General features: G+C 60.5%; 7 protein-coding genes across 7 annotated transcripts; 4 read left to right on the top strand and 3 right to left on the bottom strand.

Annotated features, from left to right (window-relative positions):
- Nucleotides 1-159: 159 nt before the first annotated feature.
- On the top strand, nt 160-1,533 carry VTJ83DRAFT_860 (uncharacterized protein; the record flags this gene model as incomplete). Its single annotated transcript, XM_071014550.1, has 1 exon — nt 160-1,533. The coding sequence occupies one exon, from the start codon at nt 160-162 to the stop codon at nt 1,531-1,533; it is 1,374 nt and encodes a 457-aa protein (XP_070870213.1).
- Nucleotides 1,534-2,073: 540 nt separating this feature from the next.
- Nucleotides 2,074-4,652, bottom strand: VTJ83DRAFT_859 (uncharacterized protein; the record flags this gene model as incomplete). The annotated part of the gene is made up of 2 exons (XM_071014548.1): nt 2,074-4,394; nt 4,535-4,652. The coding sequence occupies 2 exons, from the start codon at nt 4,650-4,652 to the stop codon at nt 2,074-2,076; spliced, it is 2,439 nt and encodes an 812-aa protein (XP_070870212.1).
- A 1,235-nt stretch (nt 4,653-5,887) lies between these two features.
- Nucleotides 5,888-8,611, bottom strand: VTJ83DRAFT_858 (uncharacterized protein; the record flags this gene model as incomplete). The annotated part of the gene is made up of 3 exons (XM_071014547.1): nt 5,888-6,743; nt 6,814-6,931; nt 7,006-8,611. The coding sequence occupies 3 exons, from the start codon at nt 8,609-8,611 to the stop codon at nt 5,888-5,890; spliced, it is 2,580 nt and encodes an 859-aa protein (XP_070870211.1).
- Nucleotides 8,612-10,545: 1,934 nt separating this feature from the next.
- VTJ83DRAFT_857 (uncharacterized protein) lies at nt 10,546-13,487 on the top strand (the record flags this gene model as incomplete). Its single annotated transcript, XM_071014546.1, has 2 exons — nt 10,546-12,666; nt 12,720-13,487. The coding sequence occupies 2 exons, from the start codon at nt 10,546-10,548 to the stop codon at nt 13,485-13,487; spliced, it is 2,889 nt and encodes a 962-aa protein (XP_070870210.1).
- Nucleotides 13,488-14,419: 932 nt separating this feature from the next.
- On the top strand, nt 14,420-16,152 carry VTJ83DRAFT_856 (uncharacterized protein; the record flags this gene model as incomplete). Its single annotated transcript, XM_071014545.1, has 8 exons — nt 14,420-14,662; nt 14,766-14,859; nt 14,930-15,036; nt 15,111-15,264; nt 15,352-15,394; nt 15,455-15,497; nt 15,562-15,787; nt 15,869-16,152. 8 exons carry the CDS (start codon nt 14,420-14,422, stop codon nt 16,150-16,152), a joined length of 1,194 nt encoding a protein of 397 aa, XP_070870209.1.
- A 1,510-nt stretch (nt 16,153-17,662) lies between these two features.
- VTJ83DRAFT_855 (uncharacterized protein) lies at nt 17,663-18,281 on the top strand (the record flags this gene model as incomplete). Its single annotated transcript, XM_071014544.1, has 2 exons — nt 17,663-17,750; nt 17,866-18,281. The coding sequence occupies 2 exons, from the start codon at nt 17,663-17,665 to the stop codon at nt 18,279-18,281; spliced, it is 504 nt and encodes a 167-aa protein (XP_070870208.1).
- Nucleotides 18,282-19,849: 1,568 nt separating this feature from the next.
- Nucleotides 19,850-23,906, bottom strand: VTJ83DRAFT_854 (uncharacterized protein; the record flags this gene model as incomplete). Its single annotated transcript, XM_071014543.1, has 4 exons — nt 19,850-19,893; nt 19,955-23,476; nt 23,542-23,729; nt 23,833-23,906. The coding sequence occupies 4 exons, from the start codon at nt 23,904-23,906 to the stop codon at nt 19,850-19,852; spliced, it is 3,828 nt and encodes a 1,275-aa protein (XP_070870207.1).
- Between the last annotated feature and the right edge of the window lie 582 nt (nt 23,907-24,488).

Below are 24,488 nucleotides of genomic sequence, written 5' to 3'. Positions count from 1 at the left end.
TCCTTCTGAACTACATAGGAGCATGGGAGTGAACTGGCTCGGAGTGGCTTCTGCGCCAACCCCGGAGCGACTTTGACGGCGAGTCGCTAAATGAATCATCATCTCGGCGCGTTCGATTTGGGCCGCCATTTTGATGCCAAGACCGGCGATTCGGCTTGAATGGATATAATTGTCATGCCTCAACTCAAACATCGCAACTCAAACTCTCATGCTCAACCCAGCAACCACCATTCAACATCCTTCACTCGCTCAGCCACTTTCCATAACCACCTTGCGTCAGCCATGACACCACCGACATTTGCTACCCCGCTACCACAATCCCCGCACTCATCTATCCTTGAATGGCGCTTCCCCAGACCCTATCAGCACCTCGTGCTGACAGGCCGCTCGCGCGCCGCCTGGCATACGTCTTTTGTCATTCCACAGCTCGACCTGCTGCTCGACGCAGGACTGTGTGTCAACAAACTACGGCCAAAACACATCTTTCTGACCCACGGCCACAGCGACCACACCCTTCTCACGCCGGCCTTTACCCACCGTGAGGATCCGCCAGACATATTTTGCCCCGTGGAGATGAAGGATGCGTTGGATGCCTTTTTGCATGCCAATACCTGGCTGAACGAAGGGGGTGGGGCGCGGCCGCCCGAGGGGCCGGCGTCGGATGGGGAGGGGGAGGGAGAAGGGGAGGGCGACGGCGTCGGGGACGAGGTCAGGAAGAAGAGGAAGAAAGGGAAGGGGAAAGAAGAACAATCGCCGCCGCCGCCGCCGCCGCCACCACCACCATCGCAACCTCCAACAGATGAAGCCCCTACGGAGACCGCCGCCGCCAATGTCAACAACAACGACAACCCACCTCGACCGCACCCGGCGTTCCCCCACCTCTTCGCCACGCACACCACCCACGGCCTTCTCCCGGGGGCCGCCGCGCCCCTCCGCCGCCTCGCCGGGCCGCCGACCTGGTCCGCCACCGCCTTTCGGTGCGACCACACGGTGCCCTGCCTGGGCTACGTCTTCTCGGCCACGACGCCCAAGCTCCGGCCCGAGCTGCGGGGGCTGCCGCCCGCCGAGCTGCGCGCGCTGCGGCGGCGCGACCCGGCCTCGCTCACCGTGCCCGTGGCGACGCCCGTGTTCGCCTTCCTGGGGGACACGACGGCGTCGGTGCTGGCGGCGGGGCCGGAGTGGTTGGGCGAGCCGCCCCCTTCTCCTCCGCCGCTCCTTTCGTCAGGGAAGGATGGAGAGGCTGGGAAGCAGGGAAATGACACCGAGAGAGGAGGAGGAGGAGGAGGAGGAGGGGGAGGGGTGAAGGTGGTGATAACGGAGTGCAGCTTTTTGTATCCCGAGCATCGGGCGCAGGCGGCCAAGACGAAGCACACGTGCTGGGCGGAGTTGGAGCCGGTGGTGCGGCGGTGGTGGAAGACGGTGTTTGTGCTGTGCCACTTTAGCCTGCGCTACTCGGAAGAGGAGATACGGCAGTTCTTTGCCGAGAGGGAAGGGTTGGGAAATGTGGTGGTTTGGATTGGGGATAAGACGTGAAAGGGCCGCCGTCGCTCTATAGTAATATTCGGTACAAAACGCACACGTCAGTCGACGTTATCCCCATAGCAACGTTTCATGCACTTTGAGACCTTTTCTTTATCCTGAATGGCGGGAGCAGCATGACATCGCTCAGCAACATCATGTTCCCATGTCTATGTATGCCTCCCCTTACCCGATGCACCCTATCATGCCAAGCCCATTGTCAGCATTTTGTATGTCTAACCCCAAGCACGTCTCTCGGTAAGGAGGTAGTCGGCAGTATGCACTCAAAAAACAAAAAAAAAAAAAAAAAAACAAAAACAAACAAAAAAAAAAGCCCCCTCAAACGCCTCGCTGGATGACCACTCAGCCAAAACAAAACAAAAATGCAAAGCCTCCCGCGTACACTCATGCTGAAAACCCGGCGCTGCTTGCCGGCCGCCCTCGCCGACCGCACCATCCTCAACAGACCCTGTTCAAGGCGAAAAGAACGTGAACGGAGAGAGAGAGAGAGAGAGAGAGAGAGAGAGAGAAAGACCCGATCTCTTTTCCATCCCATCACTCCTCGTCGTCGTCGTCGTCCTCCTCTTCGCTGGGTATCCCGCGATATTTCATCTCCAGGACCCACTTGTCCCCGAAATCGACGCCCTTGCGCATCTTGGTGCCCGCCTTCTTCCACACGGCCTGGCCGAGGCCCATGTCGACGAGGTACAGCTTCCACTCGAGGACCGCATCATCCGGCGCCGGGGCGTCCACGGCGGCAGCGCTGGCAGCCGCCGCCGCCGTCGCCGCCGTCGCCGCGGCCGCGTCGGCGTCCTCGTTGTCCGCTGCGATCAGGGCCTCGAGCAGGCCCCGCTTGGGGGCGCCGACGGCCACGACGTAGCGCGGCTTGACATAGAGCCGGTTCCCGTCCACGACGCTGACCTTGCCCGACGTGGGGTCGACCCCGGAGGGCACGTCGATGGCCAGGACGAACGCCTCGTTGCGGTTGGCCCACTCGATGAGCTCGTACACGGTGGCCTGGTCGCCGTTGCGCAGCTCCTCGAACGAGATGGCCAGGCCCAGCAAGGCGTCGATGATGAGCATGACCGGGGCAGGGTTGGCCAGGCTGCTGAGCGAGGTCCGGGGCGCGTCGATGCTGAGGATCGGGATGCTGATCTTGCGGATGTGGTCAAAGAGCTCGCTCTTGGTGAAGACGCGGCCGCCGAGGTTGCTGTACACCCGCAGTTGCTGCTGCACGTCCTCGAGCAGGTCGCGCTCGCCGCGCTCCAGGCCGGCCACGCACACGAGCACGTTGATGCCCTTGTTGCGCAGGTGGCGAGCGGCGGCGATGGCGCGGGTGCCCGACTTGTTGTTGCCGGCCAGGACCACGACCGTCTGCGGGGGCGGGCCGCCCGTGGTCGGGTCGACGGCGCCGGCGTGGCGCACCTTGATGGCCGGGTCCGAAAGCGCCGTCAGGGCGACCTCGGCGATGCCGCGGCCGGCGTTCTCGGTCATGATCTCCTCCGTCAGGCCGATCTCGCTGTGGGCGATGTTTTCGAGGTTGAACATCTGCAGGGGCGACACCGGCTCGATGCGGCGGTTGGACGGCAGAACATGGAGGCTCTGCTGAGCCGCCGGGGCCGAGAGCTGCTTCCTCTTGTCAGCGGTGGCCGTGGCACGCGACGAGAGCCGGCTGCTCGGCCGGCTGCCCTTGACGGCCTGGGCGGCGCGGGAACGGCGGTCGCTTACGGAGTTTCTGCTCGGTCCGGACCCTGCCCTGGCCGCCTCGCCGGCGGGCGCCTTGCGCGACTGCGAGCGCCGGCCGGCCGTGCCCTTGCTCTCGCCCCGGCGGGAGCTCTGCCTGCTGCCCATGCCCTGGTCCCTGCCGCTCAGGCGCTCGGAGCCCGGGACCCCGTCATCCGCCTCGCTGTTCCAAAAGTCGTTGGGCGTCTCGCGAACCTTTGGCGCGTCCTTGGAAGGCCTCAAGAGGGTCGACGGCATGTCCAGCACGTTTTCCGTGTGGTGGAGATTCCTACCCCCCGCGGTTCCGGGCTTCGGCCGCGGTAGCCTGTTGTGGCTGACGAGGCGGTCGGCCTCGTCGATCTGATCGTTCTTCCTCATCTGCGCGAACAGATTCTGCTTGTCAAACTTGGCCAGGCCGCCTTCGAAGTCGAAGTCGCCCATCTCGTGAACGTCGGTCACGTCCTCCGAGGCCCAGCCGTTGTCGGCCGTCGGCCGGCCCTTGCGATTCCGCCTGAGCGAGCTGAAGGGCTGGAAAGACGCCGTGCTCTGGAGGATCGGGGTCTGCCGCCACCCTTTCCCCCGGCCTGGCGTCGTCGCCGCGGCGCCCGAGGGCGAGGGTTCGTAATCCTCCTGCGCGGCCGTCTTTGCGTTTTTTGGTTTCCGCTGGCGACGGCGGTTTTTGGGCTTGTCTCCCAGCGCATCGTTGTAGTCCAGCGCGGGCTCCGCGTTGTCCTCGTCGGGCGAGCCGAGGGCGGCGGCGCCGGGAGCTGGCGCATCGAGCTTCAACCCCCGCACCGACGCAGCCAGCGCGGCGACGGGTTGGACCGGCGGGGCCGCGGCAGCCTGGGCATCTCGCTTCTCGCCGCTGTTGGGCAGATGAGAGTCGGGGGGGCGGCTCGTCGACGATGGGGCCACCGAGGCCGCCGCGGGGGGGCGTCCGACGGCCAGGATGGCGGGGTCTACGAGAGGCGGCTTCGCCCCGAGCGGGGGCAGCGGCGGTTGCGATGGCTGGTACTGCGGTGCGGCGACGGGAGGAGGGACCACGGGCGGCGGGGGCGGCGGGGGCTGCGCAGGGGGGATCTCGGAGAGATCGACGATGTTGGCCGAGGGGATCGTCAGGCGGGGCTTCCAGTCGTTGGTGTCGAGTCGCCAGACTGCAGTCGGCCAAGAAAGAAAAAAGCCATGTCAGCGCTGCCTTCTAATTCGAGCATACGATGGCCAGTCCATGATCCATGAGCCACGGCAGCAACGTGGCAGGGCAGGATAGCTAGGCACGCCGGCATGGGACACGAACCGTTGCTGAGGGTCAAGCCAGCGCCGGCCTCGACGGCGCTGACGGTTCCCTTGAAACGCACGGGCGGAACACCGCGAACCGTCACCAGCATTTGCAGGCCGATGAATTCGGACGCCATGGTGGTGCGGACGGGTCGCGTGCGCAGTACGTTTCTCGGGCGGGGGAGGGGGGAGGAGAAGATGGGGGCCAGCTAGGTCCTCGAAGGGCGCTGGGGCATGAAGGTAACGGGAGGCGTGGCGTGGTGTGTGGCCGCTCGGGTTGGTCGATCCGGTGCGTCGGGTGTGCGTTTGTGCGATGTGCTGCTGGGGAAAAAAAAAAGACCAGGAAACAACAACAAAGCCAGAGGGGTCGTCGGCCTTGTCGGTCTGGGACCAAGGGAAGGGAGAAAGCCGGCTCGGTGCAGGGCAGACTGAATGGCGTGTTCGTCTTTGCGACGGCGAGTCTTTGGTGGAGCGTGGTTTCTGACTCTCGATGAGTTGAACCTGGTTCCAACCTTTTGCTTATCGATAACAAATCCCCGTCCTCTCGTCCTCTGCGTTCCTGCGCCAAGCCCACCCGACGACGCACAGGCGGGGACCCCTACTTCACGGCACATCAGGCACATCAGGCACACCAGGCACACCAGGCACACCAGGCACACGGTATTACACACTAGACCGCATGTGCTAGCTGGTACGCAGTGCACACGTCCCTGACCATCAATCATCAGGGGGTCACGTCACACAGCATGAAGAGACCCTGCTGTAAGAGCGGCTTTCTTCTCTTGTACGCAAAGCCACCGACTATACCTGACCTGCTGTCTGTGGGTAATATGCAGGGAACGCCTACAAAGACACGCTTTCAGACATGGCCAAGAGGTCGGATGCCGTATCGGGCACAAAACACAAGCAAACACGCAAAAAAACACGCTAGTATTCCATGCTTGCATGTTCTAAGAAGCTAAGAGAGAGGATGATAAAGGCAACTTACTTTAGAAGCCCGCTTCCGGGGAGGGGGAAGGGGAGGGTGCGAGGGCGGAAGCGTGAGCGAACATGCAGACAAGCAGACAAGCAGACGGTCTCGCCAATACCACAAAACTCCAGCCACATCCCACTGCGCCCATAACCCCCACCGGGCATGGCCGTACAACACCATCGGGGCTCTGATGGCCCATCCCCGGTAGGACCTGCAAGCAATGCTGCCATGAGCCAGAAGACCCAACCGCCATAACGCCACCGTACAGTACTCCTCCGTAGGCAATACCTAAACGTAGCAATGTCCGTTCCAACAAAACGCCACCGTTTTTTTTTTTTTTGGGTAGTCCATGGTAAAAATTGCTCAACACCCGCGACCACCTAGCTACCCAATCCCTCTCTATGCATATGCCGTCAGGGCCTCCTCCACGTCGTCACCGGCGGCGTCGTCCTCGTCCAACACCTGCACGGGATTCCGGACCGACGCACCCGCCGGCGCCGGCTGCTTGACCGTGTAACTCGTGATGGACCCGGCGGCCTTCTTCTTGACGGCCGCCTCGGCGCTGTACAGCTTGTTGTAGAACTCGACGACGCGCGGGTGGGCCATGACGCGCGACTTTTGAAAGTTGAGCACCTGCAGCCCTTGCTTGGTGGTGGCGCGGCTGAGCGCGACGTAGGCCTGGCCCTTCTCAAACACCTTGCCGAGGTCGACCTTGACGCGCTCCAGCGTCTGGCCCTGCGCCTTGTGGATCGACAGCGCCCACGCCAGGATCAGCGGCAGCTGCTTGCGCGACGCCTGCACCTCGCCCGTCGGCAGCTCCACCTTCCAGTCCTCGGGCACGCACAGAATCTGCCGCTGGGCGCCGTCGACGTTGTGGAAGGCCACCACGGGGTACTCCTTGTTGTCCGTCTTGGAGCTCTCGGCGAGGGCGTTGGTGAAGGCGCGCACCCGCCGCTTCGCGTCCGGCTCCATCTCGGACTCGTCGATGCCCGCCTTCATCTCAAACGTCGCCTCCGTCATGAACCCGACCACGGTGCCGAGCGACCCGTTGACGAGCGTGTCGTCCATGTTCTTGATCAGCATGACCTGGGCGCCCTTCTTGAGCTCAATGGTCGGCGGCGCCATCATGTTGGCCAGCAGCCTGTCGCGAATTTTGGGGTCGCCCGTGTCGACCGCGTCGTAACGGTACACCTTGCCCGTCAAGGCTTTCAGACGCCTCTGGTTCGACGAATCGACCTCCTGCCGGGTGGGGAACCTGGACAACGGGCATCAAGTCAGCACGCCATGATCACGAGACGGATGCAGCGGCATCAAAATGGGCTTACAGTTCCGTGACCTCGATGCCATCGTCGAACGTGAGCGGGCGGCTCAGCGCTTGGAAGCTCCTCACCGTGTCGTCGCTGATTCGACCCAGACGCATCTCGTTGAGCATGGCCGCAAACTCTGATGCCAAGTGGTCAGCACCGACGGACCAAGACGCGCAACAACATGACGCAGGATTGCCAAGATGCGCTTACCAGGATCCCTTTGGCGGAAGACTTCCGTCAAGCCGATCGTGTGGTCGATCGACATGCTCCACGTCGCCGCGTCAAAGGCAAACTTGGACTCCCTCTCCTTGCCTGCGCCCTCGGGCACGGGCGGCAGCTGGAAAAAGTCGCCCGTGATGACCAGCTGGATGCCGCCCCAGGGCCGGCCGTTGTTCCGAATGATCCTGCCGATCTGGGACAGCTTGTCGAAAAGCTCCCCGTCGACCATGGACACCTCGTCGATGATGAGAACCTTGGTCTTTGTCCAGCGGTTCTTGGCCTTGGGGTTCCGCCGGATCTTCTTGACCAGCGTGCTGACGTCCTCCTTGCCCAAGCCGATGCCGGCGAAGCTGTGCAGCGTCATGCCGCCAATGTTGCAGGCGGCGAGGCCGGTCGAGGCCGTGACGGCCACGCGCTCCGGGTCTCGGGCGTGCTTCTTTTTGAGGTCGTGGATGATGGCCCGCATCAAGACGGACTTGCCGGTACCGGCCGGGCCCGTGAAGAAGACGCTCTGGCCCCTGTCAACGACGAGGGTCTTGACGTACTGCTGCTCGGCGCTCAGGTTGATCGGGCCCTTGGACTGGGACGACGGTGCCAACGGGGGCGCGGCGGCGTCTGTCGTTTTGGCCGACCCCTTGAGGTGCGTCTTGAGCTGCTTCTTCTGGGCCTTCAGGGCGCTCTCCGACGACTCCCATATCGCCATCGGCTTCGGCTTCGGCTGCGACGCCGCGTCCGGCGCGGCGCTCCGAGGTTGGCTGTCCTCGCCGGCCGGTTTCGCGCTGCTCGCCCAGGGGAGCTGCCTCTTGGCCTTTTTGGGCGCCACGGGGACCGGCTCCGTGTCGTCTGGGGAGCTCCGCTTGGCGGCTTGCTGATTCGCCGCCGGTGACGGCCTTGGGGGCTCAAGATGGGAAGGGGATGGCCGTGGCCCGGAAAGGACGCTTGTGCCGCTGGCGGGGGGGTTCGAGGTCGCCGCCGGCAGGGCCGATGGGAAATAAAGCTCCATGTCGTCGAGATCCTCGTCGCTGTAGTTGTTTTCGTCAAAGTACGGCGTCGAAGCCGCCTTGGCGGTGGCAGGCGGCCGAGAGGGTTGGCTCGGCAGCCGAGGCGCGCTGTCTGTGAGGTCGATCACGTCGGGCTCCTCCTTGAACGAGTCCGAGTTGCCGTACAGCGATGCCAGAGGCTTGTGGCTGCTGCTTCGAGGGGCCGGCGGCGGAACGTTGACCGAATGCGGACGGAGAGGGGCCGCGGCGGTGCTTGCGGAGGCGGCCTGGGACGAGCTGCGGACCACGGACGGCGGGGGCTGAGACTGCCTTGCGAACATGTTGGCGATGGACTGGGAGCTCTTGGGCGGGACGGAGGAACGAGCGGCGGATGGCGGCGGCTGCTTCGCAAGCGCGGCGTTGTTGACGGCGGGCCGCGGCGGAGGATTCGCCGCCGCGGCCTGGTTGGCTCTCTTGAGCATGACGTCGTCGGGATGGAGCGAAGTGGTCAGGCCGGCAGCGTTCGTGTGCGCATGGGGGCGGGCAGCACGAAGAGGGTGATTCCAATCGAGGGGAAGACGGGCTCGACGGACGACCAGACTGCGAGTCCCAATCATGCGAGTTCGCAGCCGGGGGAGGGAGCGGTCGGCCAAGTTGGGAAAGGATGGGGCATTCGTGGGATTGGACCTTGTCGCGTCCAGGTTGCGAAACACGCGTCTTGGGGCTTGCTTTGTGGTGTCGGGGTGCTGAACGCGGGGCGTGCCACACTTGCCCGGATTTGGACGCAGCTCCCGTTGGGACCTCGTCAGCCTGCCAGGGTTATCGCAGGGCCAGGTCTCGCGCGTCCTAACCCTAACCCTCTCTTCCCTCACTTCTCTCCACCGCCCCCAAAGCACCCATCGCCCATCGGCGGGAAACCTGCATGAGGTCGCGTCTGGCTAACATTCGTTACTACCGTAAAGAAGCATTGTTGGTCGTTCTAGCCATTGGCAACCCCACCGGGACTTATCCCCGCCAAGCCTTCCCATGGTCGCGAGCTCCCGGTGGTTGTTTGTCTTGGTCGATGGGGGGCCAAGATGACGTTGGTGGCTCCAACCGAATCATGCATGCAGCGTCCGTCAGCCATGGAAATAGGCGTCTGCTTGCTATACCATGTGCGTACACTCCACTCAGGTAGCTAGGTAGGTAGTGCTGGTCGACGCACCCTATGGTTGGTCCTGCAAACAAACCCCTGGGCTAGGCGCATGCGTTCCAGCGTGAAGAGCCTGAGTCGTAGTAACAACTCACCGCTCCCTAGGTAGTGCAGCATGTAGCGGCCCTGGCTTCGTCCGCATGTCTCAATGCAGGCGATGCTCAGTTCCAAGCCTGCCCGGTAACAAGTCTCTCCAAGCCCTCGATCAAGGGGACGGACACGCTGAAAATCGAAGCCGGTCGTTGACAGGCACCTCGTAGCGTCGATCGCTTGGCACCGTGTCTGCGGCCGCCGAACCTGCGGGTGCCCAAGCCAAGCAAAGCTTGATCTGCCCAGGCCACACAAGATTCGCCGCCCTGTTCTGGGCGTCTTCTGGGCACGCCTTGGCTCCCTTGGCATCGTCCTTCGGGATATCAACCTCCATGGATTCATCATCACTGCCAGCCTGGGAAAGTTGTCTTGGCTTGCAAGAGGTCGTCTATCCAGTAATCACCGTTTCTTTTTTGGATGGCGGGGGAAAGGGGATGCCTCCCACGCAACCTGCCCGTGATCAGGACGCTGACGGCTGGAACTAGTTGATGGCTGCGTCACCTCAACAAGACCTGGCAACGCCACTGGACCAACAAACGCTGGCCAAAGTCTCCATGGATTTGCCTCATTGTTCCCAGACACCCCCTTCACGCTAGAGATCGGGCCTGGCAAGCCGATCCATGAAGACAAAAATGTGTTTTCTGGCTGCCTGTCGGGTTTTGTTTTTGACGTTGCTGGGAACGCGCGCCACGCCAATCCGGTCAATTCGACGGCTATTATAGCAAGGCTGCTGCTCCTTCCTTCCACTCTGTTCCAGTCGTTGCTGGCTCTGCCGCTTTTTTTTTTTCCAATGGGGGCATCTTAGCCTCTTTTTTTTTTTTTTTTGTGTGTGTGTGTGTGTGTGTGTGTGTGTGTTTTATTTTCCACCTCCCTCCCTGATCTCCGGTCCCGACTTCTGTGAGCCACCCCATCGTCTCGTCCCCTTCATTCGCAACTCTTTGAACGCAACTCCGTGCTCGCTGCCCCCTCTCAACGGATCCGAGCTCGGTGGATCCGGAGTCTTCCTCCCTCGAGGTCCTGGGTTTTGAGCGTCTTCCTTATCTCCGCGTCGTCAACTTGGGGGGGTGTGGATGTTTGTCAACCTCCCTTCTCTGACATCCTGCCCGGGTCCCAGCCGTCAAGTTGCATCCGCCTCGGCGTTTTCGGCATGACGTGATGCTCAGCCATAAGTAAGTACGCTGCGCACCGAGATTCAAGGCTCGGATTCTTGGACGCCTCTACACCGATTCTCCTGCGGCCGGCAGTCTCCGGTACCTCACACGCTCCAGCATGGTGTGGGACCACCTCTCCATCACGAAGCCGCACTTGGCGTACATCATCCTGGGCGGCTTCACCTCGCTGTTTATGCTTTGCTCCTCCGTCTTCAAGGAGCGCATGTACATCGGCGAAGCCACCGTGGCCACCCTCTGCGGCGTCATCTTCGGGCCTCATGCCGCCAATCTCATCAACCCCCTCGCCTGGGGCGGTGTTGATATCATCACCATAGAGTTTTCGCGCATCGTCCTGGTCGTTCAGTGCTTCGCCGTCGGCGTCGAGCTGCCCAAGTTCTACATGGAGAAGCACTGGAAGTCGGTCACGTTCCTCCTGGTGCCCGTCATGGTGTTTGGGTGGCTCATCACCAGCCTGTTCGTCTGGTGGCTGGTCGAGCCCCTGAACTTCCTCGAGAGCCTCGTCGTCGCCGCTTGCGTCACTGCCACCGACCCCGTGCTCGCTTCGTCCGTCGTCGGCAAGGGCAAGTTTGCCAGGCGCGTCCCCAAGCACCTGCGCGACCTGCTTTCGGCCGAGTCCGGCTGCAACGACGGCATGGCCTTCCCCTTCATCTACCTGGCTCTCTACCTCATCCACGACAAGCAGAGCGCCCGCGACGTTTCGTTCCACTGGATCGTCTACACCATCCTCTACGAGTGCGTCTTCGGCGCCATCTTCGGCTTCATCGTTGGCTACATTGCCCGGCACGCCGTCAAGTACGCCGAGCGCCACGACATGATAGACCGCGAGAGCTTCCTGGCCTTTTATTTCGCCCTGGCCCTCTTTTGTGCCGGCGCCGGGAGCATCCTCGGCATAGACGACCTCCTTGTCGGCTTCGCCGCCGGGGTGGGCTTTTCCAACGATGGTTGGTTCAGCGAAAAAACCGAAGAATCGCACGTGTCCAACGTCATCGACCTGCTCTTCAACCTGACCTACTTTGTCTACTTCGGAACCATCATCCCCTGGAAGGACTTCAACAATGCTGTTCTCGGCCTTCAGGCCTGGCGCCTCGCTGTCCTCGCCATCTTCGTCATCCTCTTCCGCCGCATCCCCATCATGATGCTCCTCAAGCCCGTGATCCCCGACATCAAGACGTGGCGCGAGGCCCTGTTTGCCGGTCACTTCGGCCCCATCGGCGTCGGCGCCATCTTCATTGCCATCCTAGCGCGCAGCGAACTCGAGACCGAACACCCGATCCCGCTCGCAGAGCTGCCGCCCCCCGACCATGAGCACTACAAGGCCATCGCCCTTGTCTGGCCCATCGTATGCTTCCTGGTCGTCGCCTCCATCATCGTCCACGGGTCCTCCATCGCCGTCTTCACCCTGGGAAAGCACATCAACACGCTGACCATCACCATGTCGTACACTCACGGCACCGAGGATGGCCCCGGCTGGATGCACCGCTTGCCACGCATCTCATCTCATCTCTCACGATCCGAAGCCAAGACGTCTGAAGCCGACGGCGACGAGCCTAAGATGCCCGAGTATCCTCCAGGGACGCTCCCACCCCTTGGCTTTCCGGGGAACCTTTTGCGCCGCGTCCGCGAGGATGAATCCAGCAGCCCTGGGAGCCGCTCTTCGTCGCTGGCTCCCCGCAGGCAAAGGAAAAAGTGGGATGATGGCATCGGACCCGGTGGTCCCATTTCCCAGTCGGCCATCTTCCCCCAGTCCCGCACCCACGTGGAGCCTCAAACGCCCGAAACACCGCGCGTCAGCACGGAGCCGGCGTCCGCAGACGAGGGTTCTACGCCGCCTGTTTCCACGGCCCCTGTGACGCAGCCCCCAAAATCATCCCCCGAAGCTACGGCCCAGATGGCCGCCATCGAGCACGCTCTTCCGAGCCTTCGCCTGCAGCGCACCCGCTCCCTGGAGGTTTACCAAGAAGGAAACAAGATTGTGCTCGAGAACCAAGATGGCGACGTGCTAGCCGTCCAGCCGGTGCGCGGCCGCTCGGATAGCGGGGCAGCAAAGACCAATCCTTTGGCCGACGAGCTCAAAACCGAAGCGGGGCCTTCCGGATGGACATACGCTTCGCTGAAGCAGAAAGTGGCCAAGTGGCGCGAAGCGGAAATCGAGAAGCGGAAAGAAAAGAAGCAACTTTCCAAAAGCGAACCAGCTCGGGCGTTTCAGTTTGGCAACACGGTAGGTTCCTCAGCCCGGTTGCTGGTCGTACGTCTCGTGCTAACCGCCGTTAGATCATTGTGGAGAACGAGGACGGTGAGGTTTTGAAGAAATATGATCTGCCGACACAGAAACCGCAACCGGACCTGGTCAGCCAGGGTCTGCGGTATATGGGCATGGGCGTCTTCGCCAAGGCGTTGGAGAAATCCCCCGGCGAAGCTTCGCAGACAGGAGATGGGGCCGGCGAGTCCTCAACGGTGGCGAGGCCTCGGCGGAGGACTACGGTCACCGGGCATAACGATGAAGACGAGGACAAGAACCTCCGATTCACCATTGGTGGTATAGGCAGGCGCATGACCAAGAAGGATTTCCTCGACGAGATGCGTAAGCTCGACAACAAGCTGTCAGTCTCGGGCCGCCCAAGGGCCGGTTCCAAGCCACAAGCGACATCCGCCTCCCAGGACAATGGCTCTTCATCCGTTCCACCGAAAGCCGCTGCGCCTTCTAACAACGCCGCCGCCATGTCTGGTGCCACGCAACCGACGTCATCGAGCTCTGCCTCTCCCGCCGTAGGGGATCTACTCTCCCCGGGACCTGATCCTTCCAAGGGTCGCGATGCAAAGAAGAGTGAAGGGAGCCGCAGCACAAGCAACAACCGGGATAATGAGCAAGCAGAAACGGAAGCGGAGAGACGCCGCAGGGAAGCGGCGCTGGGGATCGGGTCGCAGGGTGAGGACAGCGATGACGACGATACTCCGCGGGTGCCACCGCCGAGGAAGGCTGCTATTCGCTTTGCAGATATGAGTTGGAAGGGGAAGGGTGGTGATAGGAGTGGTAAATAAGTGGCCCGGGGGGGATAGTTCTCATGTAAATTGTACATAGTGACGTTCTGGCGGGAGGTTCAATGGAGACAGGGGTCGGAGAGTGTACCGCCAGGTCGGTTGGGAGCCGCCATGGTTCCAGTTGTGGGCTGTGTGTGGTCCGCGTTGCATAGCATGCGTTGTCAGCATAACAGTTTGGCATCATCAGCCTATGAGACAGCGGCGGATCTCGGTATAGAGTTGCAGGGTTGTCTTTGGTTGTATGGAAGTTTTGAATGGCTTGGAGCAGACTGGGGAGCAGGTGAAAGCTCATAAGTTCACTCTGGATCGGAACGCGTCTTGCTTCCAGGTTGGCATGTTAATTGACATATTCATTGGCCCTCCTAATGTGAGGCTCGTGTGCGTCCCAAATTCTCGAATACGATCCGAATCAGCCACAATCATCTTCCAAATCCAAGGGCATACGGCCTCTGCTTCGTCCTCTGGAGTATCACGGGCCCACGATACACCCACTTCTATTACTCGAGAAACCTGCCTTCGACATCCCAGACCCTTGCCTCTTCCTCCCCCCCTCCCCTTGGCGCTTCCAGTCTTTTCCTCCTCCCCGAGTCATGAACTATGCTCAGTGCCCGAATACCACCCTCCAAGTGCTCTTGGTGTCATGTTACCGCAGCAGCACCGCGAGGCATGTCGTTCGGTAATAGCTAGTTAGCGTGACGCGATGCGGGGAAGTCTATGGTGGGGTGAGCAGCTGGGCTCGGCGACGCAGGTTGAACCACCTGCCCAGCCTAGGCTAGTCGTTATTCATTGTTATCGTCATGTTTTCTTGTCTCCGTTTTTCCTTCTTTCACGCGCCCTGGTGCTGCGAGGTTCATGCCCCTCCGACGGTGCTCATGATCTTCTGCCGAGGGGCGGTCTCAAGGAGCAGCAACCGGTTCCTGTCGCCATTCTGGATGTTTGTTGTCCGTCTGCTGCCTTTGGCGGCCCTTCGCAACGCGGCGGCGTGGGCGTGCGATTCGCCGCCAGCCCGGAGCCAAAAGCCGCTGGGGATTCCGTCGGCAGAGAGCGTTGAAGCGCTGTTTGAGAAGGCCAACGCGGGGTTCGCAACGTTTGCCAGCATCCCCAGTGTCAACTGCTTTACGGACGGCTCTGAGGATCGGTTCGACATTGCTATCCTTGGGGCTCCATTTGATACGGTAAGTGCTATGGCGGTGTTTTTGTGCGTTGGATGATTCGGATTGCTTTTTGTGACGTTCGTAAGATGGCTGTCTTGTTCGTGGCGGTGCTCACAATCAACAGGGTACAACAGGACGGCCAGGCGCACGATTTGGACCACGGGGAATCCGGGCAGCATCGTGGAGACTCAACCTCGATGCGTGGAGTGTTTATACAGGTATGTGATATCTCTCTGCCTCGAGGTTTCTCTGGGTTGAAGCCCCTTGCGTTCTGACATCGGGCTGCAGGGCGTAACCCGCTCAGGAGCTGGGCGAAGGTTGTGGATTGTGGCGACGCTCCCTTGACTTGGCTCGACAACACCGTGGCACTGGCCACACTGGAAGAAGCACACCTGGTAATAATGAAGACGCTTGACACCCCATGGCTCGACTGGCGTGAGATGCGAAGAGCAAAACTAACATTGAGCAGAGGGTGTCGGGTCACTCGGGCACCCCTGACGCCAAATCCTCCGTCCCACGCATCATCACTTTGGGCGGGGACCACACGACAACGCTCTCGGCATTGCGAGCGGCGTTCAAGAGATGGGGAGAAATCTCTGTGGTTCATTTCGACGCCCATATTGGTAGGTCTTGGTCTTCCATGGATGATGAGAAACGGTGATCACGAAGGGGGTCGGTACCGGGTCTTGATCATGCTCACACGCCGACAGATACGTGGAACCCCAAAGTGCTTGGGAAGATTTCCGACTATGCGTAAGAAGAACTTCTTGGGCCTGTCGCATCAAGGAGCGCCTGTCTGACAATCACTTTCAGGGGAGTAAACCACGGAACCTTCTTGCATATCGCACATGAAGAAGTACGGAATACCCGTCTTCCATGGATTGGGTCTCGCCGGCTGCTTGCTGACGGGGACATTGCAGGGTTTGATCGCGAACAACAGTATCCATGCCGGCATTCGCGCTCCGGTGGCCCGTCCAAAGGGCGACATGGAGAATGATCGTCGCTGCGGGTTCACCGTAATCACTGCGCGAGACCTGGACAGGATAGGGGTTTCTGGCGTTGTCCAGGCCATTAAAGACAGGGTTGGAGACTCGCTGGTCTACATCAGCGTCGACATTGACGTTCTGGACCCTGCGTATGCCCCTGGTATGTCAGTCTCAAGCATCCAGTTTCCAAAGCGCGGGGTCCGTTGCGCCTTGTTTCCTTCTAACGCTCTGACCATGACAGCAACGGGTACCGCTGAGCCAGGTGGCTGGACCACCAGGGAGTTTCTGACCATTCTCGATGCTTTGGCCGGTCTGAAGGTCGTTGGTGCCGATGTTGTGGAGGTTGCTCCGGCATATGACAACCCGGGGGAAACCACTGTCCTCGCTGCGACAGAGGTGGTGCAGTCGTTGCTGGACTTGATGGTACAGGTGCCTGTCGAGCCACCTGTCACCGCGGAGCCGTCCCTCGTGACCCTGGGCTGTGGTCAGAAAAAGGAAAGGCTGCTTTACGAAGCTCATGCATAATCAATCCCAGAGGTGATCAAGAGCCAGGCAAGGGAAGTTGTATTGATAAAAGGGCCGGCAGCAGGACCACCTAGGTAGACAACCGCCTACTTCATACGCGTCACTCTGCCTTTCACATCATACTACCCAGTCTCTCAGCGCCTGAATATGACCATCATGCCAACGCATGCGAGCTCGAATAAAATGCTTCCTTCCTCGTCCGAGGAAGACAGGGAGCCCTCTGGTGATGGCCAAACTTTCCTTAGACCCACCTGGGAAGCAATTTAATAATTATTACACACCATCCAGATCATGGAGACTCGGGCACGTCTAGTTCCATGCTTGTCTGTCAACGTGGAGGCTGGAGACGCTTCTGCGTTCATGTGGGTCACCATCACTCCCTGAAGACCAGCATGGAGTCGGGTACATAGGGTAATAATACCTGCCAACGTGCAATGTTCTTCTAGGTCTCGCATGAGGAACACGCTTACCGAACCTAGTTTCCCATTCCGTGCTGTTAGTTGTTGCCAAGAGCTCACGGTTGAAAAAAAAAAGAAGAACCACCCGATCGGGTTCAAGGTCCTGTATAAACCACCAGGTTCCAAGGTGGTAGTATTAGAGTCAGTTCGTGATCCCCCGGAAAAGCTTCGCCCAGCCACCATTCCGTGTCGTCTTCTTCGTTGGCCTTATTCGACTCGCTTGCATCATTTCCATCACGTCATTTTCGTCCACGGCCTCGTCGGTAACGCTCTTGGTACCTGGTGGTTCCCAACAACGACGCTATTGCGAAGAAGAGGTCAATATCCGAGAGACGGTGCCTTGGGGCCCTGCCGGATATGCCATCATGACATTGAGAATCACGTACCCTGGCCCCCTCGGGGACCTCACGATCCTCGAAGTCCCGCGTACGGACGTGAACGACGCCCTTGCGCTTCTCCGTGATCGGCTTTACCGAGGAATCTTGAAGACGGACAGGTACCGTTGTCCTCGGGTGGAACAAGACGCCACTGAGCTCGTGGATCGTCTCGTTTATCTTCCGCTTGCCATCGAGATGGCAGCAGCCTACATGAAGGACTCGCACTCTGCCGATTCAGAGAACGAAACTTCGTAGACATGGCGACATTGACACCACCAGCCTTCGGTTTGCTCCTTTGGAAGCGAATAGGTACACAGTACGTATACCACAGTCCAGCGTTCTTCACAAACTCGCCCCCGACTTGGAAAGTGGGTCTTGCAGAGGGGCAGAACAAATACGTCATTGGATGGAAATGTCCCAAACATCAACCTAGTCCGTTCTGGGACTAGCGTTCCCGGCAGAACCCGTTACTGCGGTTCACTTGGCAGAAAAAAAAGAACCTCGAGGCGACATCCCGCATTCCCATCCCGCACCTCATCCAGCTTCAAGCCGACGACGCACCCACAACCGCGAATCACGAACCCGTCCGTCTCGAGGCGCGTACAGCCATACGCCTAAAGATCGACACTTCCATACCGGTGCACCTCTCGCTACCGACACACCGCAGCCGTCACCATGGTCCAACTCGTTGAGGTCGAGGACGAGCACTTCCAGCAGCCCCAGCCCGGGCCCGAGGAGGACGACGATGACTTCACCGACACCGGTACGGCCTCTCTCGTCCCCACCACCTAGCCTCCTCCCCCTTCAATCCCCCAAGCCAGCTCCAACCCGCAAGGAAAGAAAAAAAATAGAAACCACCCGCTAACCCAATAACCCAGATTCCGAGATCTCCGTCGACTCCAACTACGACCCCACCGAGGAAACCTTCGCCGACCGCCTGCGCGCCCTCCGCGACATCGTCCCGGCCCCCGTCCGGGGGTGGGCCGTCCATAAGTACGAGGCCGCCTCGTCGGCCGTGCGCGGCGCGCTGTCGGTGGCGGGGCGCGGCGCCTGGGCCATCGCCGTCACGGCCCTGCTCGTCGGCGTGCCTTTCGGCATGGCCTACAGCGAGGAGCAGAACCTGCTCGCCATGGAGCAGGAACAGCACATGCGGGAGCTCGGGTCTGAGGTGCTGACCACGGGCGGCAGTGGCGCCGCCGCCGGCGGCAACGGGAGCGGGAAAGGCGGCCTGACGACGCAGGAGATTTCGGCGGCGATTGGCGGGGGGAAGGCGGAGGCGAGGGCGGCGCTGTGATGTTGCGCTTTTCTCTTCAAAATCTTTCTCCCTTTCTTTTTTTGCCCTCCTTCGTTTGCGTAGCGGCGCCGTTTTGCCTTCTCTTTTTCTCCACCCTTGGCCCGTCCTCCCTGACATCGATGGCGGCGGGCGGGAGAAAGGGCAGAACAACAAGTCTCTCGTGTGTTTGTGTGCTGGAGGACGAGGGATGGCGACGACGGAGCTCGGGGCCGGCGCCGGAGCCTGACAGGCGACCACATCGACTCGCGCGGTTTCTCCAGAAGATCGTCGCCACCACCATGGGCTCGGCATGTCACAAACAGGCTGGCATGGCCCTCTCCGCCCTGGGTCGAATCGGGATTTGGGTGGGGGGTGTGCTGGCGTGAAAGGGGCATCGCATGATGATTCATCGCTTGGATGGTCATCCGGCTACCCCTCGCCGGACGCTGCCGCGGTGTTCTGGCTGCTCGTGGTCTTTTCGCGCTCGGCACTAGCCGTCGTCGCCTCTCCGACCTATCTGTGCATACTACCCCCCCACAATGTTGGCGAAAGCTGTCTCATACTTTCATGTGTTGTTCTCATTCTGTCACAACTAAATCTCGGGGAACGGCGGATGGATTCACGGACGGCGGTTATGGTCTTGAACACGGGGGGAAGGGCGCCTAACCATGTAAAACTAAATGTAACGACTCTCATCTCTTTCCAGCAACCACTACACACATCCCGTCCTTTTACTCAACGAGCCCGACGTATGTGTCGGCCCTGAACCTCTCGGAGAGTCTTGCCTTTCCAGCCCATGCTCCCCGTCAGGGCTGGTTCGACTCCTTTGATCAAGGCGTAACGCCGACTCCTCCACCTGACCACATCAACACATCACCAGTTGCTCAAGTCAATTATAATACTGCCACGGGGAATGTTATTGAGAGATACGGGCGGCGGCGGCCTTCACAGACAACAACACAATCCGGCACAACATGGTCCATCACAGATACCACAACCAGCGAATCCCCCTCTTTGTTCTTCAAGAAAGATCCCTCTTGGATTCCTCCCGCATATCTACATAGATTCGGTGTGTAGTTTGCGCCAAACAACATGGAATAGATAGAAACAACAACTACCTCCCTCGTCCTCGCTCGGGTCGAGGAACGCCACAGTTAAAAGAAAAAATCAGATGGGGATGAATGCAACAGCTGGGCCCGCTCGAGAGCCCGTCATGGAAAAATGGTGGCTGCGGTGGTATCAGGTATCACGAAGAAACAGCTGAAAAGAAAACAACTGAAAGCAACAAAGGGAAAGTGGTTGTGGTGTCGCCAATGATTGCGATGCAATGTAGCTCCCTGACAAGAGGAGTGAGCCGAACAAAAGGAACCACCGTGACTGGACCTCGCAGCCAAGGTGGTATTGGGTGAGGGACGTGTCATATAAGGGGACTAAAATCTTGGTATGTGGGAAAGGAGAATCGGGGTATAGCGAGTGTTGATGATGTGTGAAGGGAACAGAAATGAAATATTTTTTTTTTCGGACCTGCAATCCGGTCATGTTGCATCAAACCGCCAGCGTCACCTCCGCGGTGGACTGACAGCTCCGGATTAGTGTCCATGGTTAGCGTAGGCGCGGTGAGCCTCTTCAAGGACTGCATCGCTTGTCAGTGTGCTGCTCTCTCAAATCGGTGTCATCATCTGGGGAATACTCACTGCGAAGGACATTCATCTGCCCGGCTCGATCCTCGCAGGCCACCTGCAGACCACTCCCGCTAATGAAGTCCAGCACAACGCTATTGGGAAGCTCCTGAAGCTCCACGTCGGGAGCAAAGGGCGGCTTGAAGTCGCTCATATGATACCGCTTGACCAGAGCACCATGCCTGTCCTTTCCGGGAGCGGGCGGGTGCAGCATAGCGCGGCCCTGCGTCGAGCTGAGGATCAGGAATCCCTGGCTGTCGAGGCACATGCTGCGGCGCTTCCACAGGAGGTTGTCCGGGAACTGCACGTTGACGTCACCCATGAAGGCGATAATGGTAGGTTGTTGTTGCTGAGCCGGTGGCGCGGAGGCGTTGACGCCCGTGGCCGTGCTGGCCCTCGACGCGGCCTCGACTTCGGCCGCGTTCTCCTCGGCCACGGTGGGCGAGATAGACGGGGACGAGTTCTTGCGGCCCGGTGACAGAGTGTTGGAGAGCCGGCGCATGAAGCGAGTCGCGCGGCTGGCACCCTTGGGGCTGGCCGGGCCAGAACCCGACGGGGACTTCTTGTCGGTCTTCGCCTCCGCGTCCAGGTCGACAACGCTGCCATCCCGTCCCTGATCGATCGACGACCGCCGGCTGCTGATGCTCAAGCGGCGAGCCAGGGAGCCGCCGTGTTGTTGATTCGACGAGCCGCGCGATGAAGACGACGTATTCGCGGCGCCGGAATTGCCGAGGTTGTCGGTCGAGGGCGACCTGCTTCCTATGATTGACTCGGCGCGGTCCTTGATGTAGCCCTTCATGGTCGACAGCGAAGATCTGCTCTGGCCTCGCCCATCGGCCGGCTCCGTCTTGGTGCTGTTCCTCTCGCTCTCCTGCGATTGCCTCGATAGGCGCCGCTCCAGCAAGGTCTGCTTAGCCTGGATGGCGATCTCCCGGGACAGGGAGCTTGGAGGCCGGTTCTGGATATCAACCACGATTTGGGACTGCTTCAAGTCCAGAGGAGGATAGTCGGTAGTGGTCTTCGGCTCCGGGCCCTTGAAGGTATGATTGGGATCCCGAACGATGCGGGCCGTCACCTGAACCGACTCGGGTTTCCCTCTAGGAGGCATGCCTCCTTCAAAAGCAGACAGCCGATTGGCCAGAGATCCTGACCGGCCGCGGCCCATGCTCCTCGTGGTATCGGCGGAGGAATCTCTTGAAGCCGGACGAGATACATCGGCGTTACTGACTTGGTCGACAATGGATGGAGGCCGCGAGCCATCTCGCGTGGGGACCCTCCGTACCGCAAAGAACGTCGACGCCGGCCGCTCTCGCGGGACGGGTTCCGGATTGGAGGTGTTCCCAGACAGCTTTTCCAACGCCTTGATCCGTTGCGAGATGCTGGATCCCAGCTTCGTGCTCTTGGGCCGCAGCTCCGACGACTGCTGCTGCTGAGCAGCGATCTTCTGCAGATAGGCAGCGCCGGAAGAAGCGGACCGGGCCGGAAGGGGGGCCATGTCTGAAGGCGCCAGAAACGAGTTGCGAACGGGGTTCGAGGCGGACCTTGCCGACAACGGCGCGGGCGCAATGCTGTCACCGCCGCCGCCGGTTTTCTGGGCAGCCTGCTCCGCAGCGAAAAGCGGCGACATGGGAGACTTTGACACCGTGACGGGCGTGGCCTGCTGGACAGTTGCCGACTGCAGCTCGTCCATGAAGCCGTCGTTGTCTGTGATGCTGATCACGGACCGCCGCTTGTCAATATCCGAGCCGACGTCTGTCTTGATGGGGTCGGGGAGCTTTCGCGCCGCGGTTGATTCAGCAGCTACCCTCTCCTCTGCAGGCGGCGCTGTTTCATCTGCGTGTAGTGAGCCAACCTCGGGAGCAGGCGAGACGATCACAGGGAGGCTGGTCGCAGCAGTGGGTGTGGGGACCCTGGGCTCCTGGGTGGAGAACTTAGAGACAGGGATCCGCAGCTGCTGAGATGGTTCCTTGTCGTCGTTGCCATCATCGACGGTTGAAGAAGCGGCAACAACCGCAGCAGAACCCTGGCTTGGCGGAGTTGACGCTTTGCCACCGGACTCTTGATCCAATGCAGCGGCACGGTGGGTTGATGCGGAAACGTCTGGGGCCTCGGCTCCTGCTTCCTCAGGTGCGGAACTCGACGGTTCCCCGCCATTGTTGTGGCTGTGACTGGTGTCGTCTTGGATACCGAGCGCAGTGACAGTGATCTGTGACTGCCTATCGGCCGCGGGTGCTTCGGTTTCCTCGGCGGGCCTTTCAGATGAGGCTGGCTCGGCCGCGAGCGTTGGCGCTGGTTTGGAGGATGCAGGCTGGTTCTCCTCCGATCCGGCTTCCAGTTCCTCCTTCGCACGCACGGTTTCTTCGGTCGAGTCGGACACCGAAGAAGCCTGAGTCGAATCGCCAATCTCCGAACCGGCTAAAGGAGAGGCAGGCTGGGACGAGTCGGCAATTGTTGTAACGGAGGCGTGATCCACGCCAACATCGATGCCGGAATCGGCCTGAGCGTTCGCCAGGTCGTCCTGGGTTGCTTCTGCAGGCTCGGTAGTGTTTGGTACGGATTCTTGGTTCTCGTCCGGCAGGACGGGCGTGCTAAAAGCCGAGGGCAGATCCGTGTCGGGCACGTCGAGCGTCGGCTGCAAGGCCAGCTTCTTCTTCTTCTCCCGCAACTTCATGGCCTTCAAGAGGCGGGCCTTTTCAGGTGTCATGGTGTTCTGCTTCGTCGGCGGCTGCGCAGGAGCTGGGGCGCTGGCCTGGAGCAAGGGTTCTTCGCTGGCAGGTTCGGCTTGTGCTGTTCCGTTTGCAGGCGCTGGCGCGTCGACCCCTCCGTGGCCGAACTCGACCTCGGCATCCGCTGTGTCTTCGAGCTGTTCCTTGGCCGAAGGCGCCCCGGCTTCGTCATCCTGGCCCTGAGACTGAGATCGGCCCTTCCTTGCGCCTTTGGACATAGACTTGAGACCGGCCGGGACGGTTGCGACTCGATTGGCACTCGAGCCACCAGAGGAACGCGGGCGTCCAGCATCGGTTGATGGTCTTGGGGCCAGCTTCACACGCGGCTTCAGATATTGAGTGTACGAAGTCGGCGGATAAAGGTCTGTTCGCGAGGACTGCGACGACATGCGGCGCGGGGAATCATCAAACGATCTGGTCGGAGAGGCGGGGCGTGGGACGCCAGTGAAGGTTGGAGGCTCCGAATCGTTTGCAAATCGCGACGCGTCGGGCAGTTTCGCAAGCTCGGCGTCCAGCTTGACGGGCGGCGCTTCGGGGACAGGGAGACTCGATGATCCCGGACGCACATCGTTTTGCGGGACAGACTGGCGCTTCCTCTCCCGTTCTTCCTCTTCTTCCTCCTCGGCGATTTCCATCAGGCGCCTCCGGCGAATCGAGCTGGTCGACGACGATGTCGAGCCGGATGCTGCATGCAAGGAACAAGCCGCTGACAGCTTGGAATCCTTGAGCTCCTTGGCGTCGGCAATGGCGAAGGTGGTGTCGTGAGGCGAGAAGCGATCGCAAACCTCGTTGAAGTGGACCGTCACCCGAGCTGCAGAGGTATCAATAAGCAGACGTTCCAGGAGGGCGGACAACCCCATCAACAGCAAGACGCACCTTGAATCAGCCGGGAGCAGTCCTCAGGCAGGTATTTGATGATGACGCTCCGGCGCCTGTATCGGAGGAACCCATAGAGCGGCGATTTGTCTTGGTACTGGGCGATGTTCTCTCGGATCTCCACGATACCGCCACTGCCGCGACCCAGAAGCTCGACTTCATCGCGAGAGGCGTACTTGAGCAGGAACCTGAGAGGGTTGGGAGTTAGCATGAAGACAGGGAATCGCTCGGCGCCTCGCGGAGAGCGACCCGGAGACCAGAGCCAGTTTTCCGGGGTTCAGAGAGACATACCATCCTCCCGGCTCTGCAGCTGCGGCGTCATACGCCTCCTGGATTCTAGGGTCGTCTAGCCCATTCAACGACATCTCGGCCTGCTGCTACCGCCTTCGCGTCGCCAACCCTTTTTTTTCCTTGTCTGTCAACAGCCAGTCCTTATGGCTCTATGGCGGGAGATGTTCTGGTCGAGACGCGGACTTGGTGTGTAGCGTGCTTCGTGGCAGATCGGCAGCCGTTTGGAGGAAGCGTTGTGGTTCAGGGGGGCGATCGACGAGGCTGAGGAGCGTCTCAGCCCAGCATACATGAAGTGATTGGCCGGTCCTGAGCCGTTGGCAATGCGCGGCTGAGGCACTCGCGAAGCATGGGACGGTTCCCGAACGGGGTGCAGCAGATGTCGAACCGGCGCGTAGCTGAGCGCCACCAGGTACAGTAGTCGACGTTGGCTGTGCGTTGGAAGGGGAGGGGGCGTTTTCGGGGAGAAAGAGGTTCGTACCGTGGCCGATGTCGTTGTCGTGAGATTCCGGCACCAACACACGGACAAGGGCAAAGAAGGACGGACTAGAAAGGGTAGCACAGCTCGAAGAAGGGGAGAGAAACACGGAGGGTAACAGAAAGAAAGAAAAAAAAAACAACTATTGGGCCGCAGTTTGCAGAGCCCCAGAAAAGAAGAA

The sequence above is a fragment of the Remersonia thermophila genome, chromosome 1 (assembly GCF_042764415.1).
Source record: "Remersonia thermophila strain ATCC 22073 chromosome 1, whole genome shotgun sequence".
Lineage (NCBI taxonomy): Eukaryota > Fungi > Ascomycota > Sordariomycetes > Sordariales > Chaetomiaceae > Remersonia > Remersonia thermophila.
Note: the sequence above shows the minus strand (reverse complement) of the source record. Positions and strands in the feature narration are given on the sequence as shown.